The sequence below is a fragment of the Triticum dicoccoides genome, chromosome 3B (genome assembly GCF_002162155.2).
Source record: "Triticum dicoccoides isolate Atlit2015 ecotype Zavitan chromosome 3B, WEW_v2.0, whole genome shotgun sequence".
Taxonomy (NCBI): Eukaryota; Viridiplantae; Streptophyta; class Magnoliopsida; order Poales; family Poaceae; genus Triticum; species Triticum dicoccoides.
In genome coordinates, this window is record NC_041385.1 from 117,110,836 (window position 1) to 117,112,761 (window position 1,926).

The 1,926-nt window shown below is 38.8% G+C and overlaps 1 protein-coding gene across 4 annotated transcripts in view; it reads right to left on the reverse strand.

Moving 5' to 3' along the window:
- Positions 1 to 591: 591 nt before the first annotated feature.
- LOC119275076 overlaps positions 592 to 1,926 on the reverse strand; it is a 5,052-nt gene continuing 3,717 nt past the window's right edge. For all 4 annotated transcript variants that reach the window (XR_005135445.1, XR_005135444.1, XM_037555859.1 and 1 more), the window contains 2 exons: positions 1,677 to 1,915; positions 592 to 941 (listed from right to left, as the gene is read on the reverse strand). Coding sequence is in view for 2 of the 4 variants with exons in the window: in XM_037555859.1 (XP_037411756.1) it covers positions 661 to 941; positions 1,677 to 1,890 (495 nt within the window). In the remaining 2 variants the exon portion in view is untranslated. The remainder of the gene's footprint in view (positions 942 to 1,676; positions 1,916 to 1,926) is intronic.

A 1,926-nucleotide genomic window follows, 5' to 3' on the forward strand; every position in this document is an offset into this window, starting at 1 on the left:
AATGTTTTGTTTTTTGAGGGGTAAGAACATTTCTCTGAAAAGTATAATTTTCATAATGTTTTGTTTTTTGAAAAATATATTTTATTTGCAATTTTTCTTTGCACTATTTGGGCTTGGCACAAACATTGGAAGTGGCAAATAGCACTGGGATTGTAGAAATAATAAGTTTAATCCCAGTTTTATAGTTAAGTTTCTTGGCTCAAACAACCAAGCTCTACATCAGTACTTATCATGAATTTCTCCAGTCCACGCCTCTTTCAGGTAATATCACAAAATACATGAGATGTTACAACAGAAGTACATGTTGAAAGTTGATCTGTTATTCCAAAAAGATAATATGGTAGGTCCGTAGAAATTTAGCTACCCTTAAACATAGGATTAGAATTGCAATATTTTTTCATGCAGACATGACAGATGAATAGGGGACAAATGAGATAATGACTTGATACTTCTGAGAAGAATGATCAACAATTAGCATTACAGGATGTAAATTCCTGTTGTGCTTCATTCAGAGATATGTGCATTGCATCATCTCATACATAACCAAAGGTCATTTTTCTGTCTAACGAACCTTCCTTGGTGACAGAGATATGCCAATGACTTTTCTTTCGATTCTTGACTTTCAGAGGTAATGGATGGAAGAATTACAATGTCTATTGTTCAGATAAAGAACATAGGGCTTGATCTAGAAACCACTGAAGATATTGTTTGTGCAGAACCAAAGCCACATCCTGGTGCTTGTTGAGAATGGCGAATGCAAACAGGGAATCTGAGAAACTGAAGGTGGTGGTCCACTCTCTGTCCTTGTAACAATGCAATCTTGCATTCAATTCGTTCATTCCCCAGCAAAAAAAATATCTTGCTGGAGAGGAGATGGCACTCCTCCTCCTTTGCTTTATATACTTCATGATCCCATGGTACTCGCCTTTTAGTTTCCGCATCTGGTGAAGAAAAAAAATGTATTGTTGTTTTCAGAGTACTTCTCAGGAGTTAGTGCCAAGAGTACACTGAAAGAAGTTGGAGAAATCTTCCCAGATAACTTTAGGCACGGGGAAAAAGGTTAGTTTTTCTGCAATGATGTGGATATTTGTAAGATATGATAAAGCTTATAGATCATCTAGTTTGGCATGCTCCTGTCACCTAATTGAAGCTAACATAACAATACCTCTAGTGTATCTAAATTTAGTACCATGAAATTGGAGAACTATACGGATTGATTTCTCATTTCTCGTTTCAGAAAATAGCATGATCTGTTTTTAATACTGACACTTGGAGTGCTCCTTATAAAATGAGAATGTGCCTTTTAATATTAAAGCTCTTGGCATGGTATAGAAACTCAAATCGAACTAACAATAACATACTAAGCGTTGTGTGAACTAACTGTACATATTTTTTACGAAGCAAATATAGCTCTTATGTTAGGATAATCCTTTCACTACAACACTTGAGAAACAAAGCACCTTCCTTTGATTTTGTCTGCTAGGCATGAAAGCTACAGTAACAATTGGCAGTTTCTGTAGAATAAAGAGACGAACTGAAAGATACGGGCATGATAGAACCTTGCATGTCAAACATTCTTTGCTTCTAGTTGAACTGATAGGTCATGGGTGTCAATTCTACATTTCCATACACATCAATTATGTTTCTCTCCCAACTGGTAAGTAGTGTCCACAAACCTGGATTTACTGAAGAACGGAGAGCACGGAACTCGGTTGCGGCAACGACCATCTTAGCCATGTGGTCGGCGTTGCAGTACATGCCTAGACGCATGGCCTGGAGGACCTCCCTGTCCGGATGATCCTGGACAAAGAACGTCGCTACCGGCAGAACAATGAACAGGAAGGCGAGGTCGCCGTCCCACCCTGTGATGACGGAGCAGCAGAGGAGCATGGCAGTGTTGCGCGCTAGCCACTCCCTGCGAGAGAA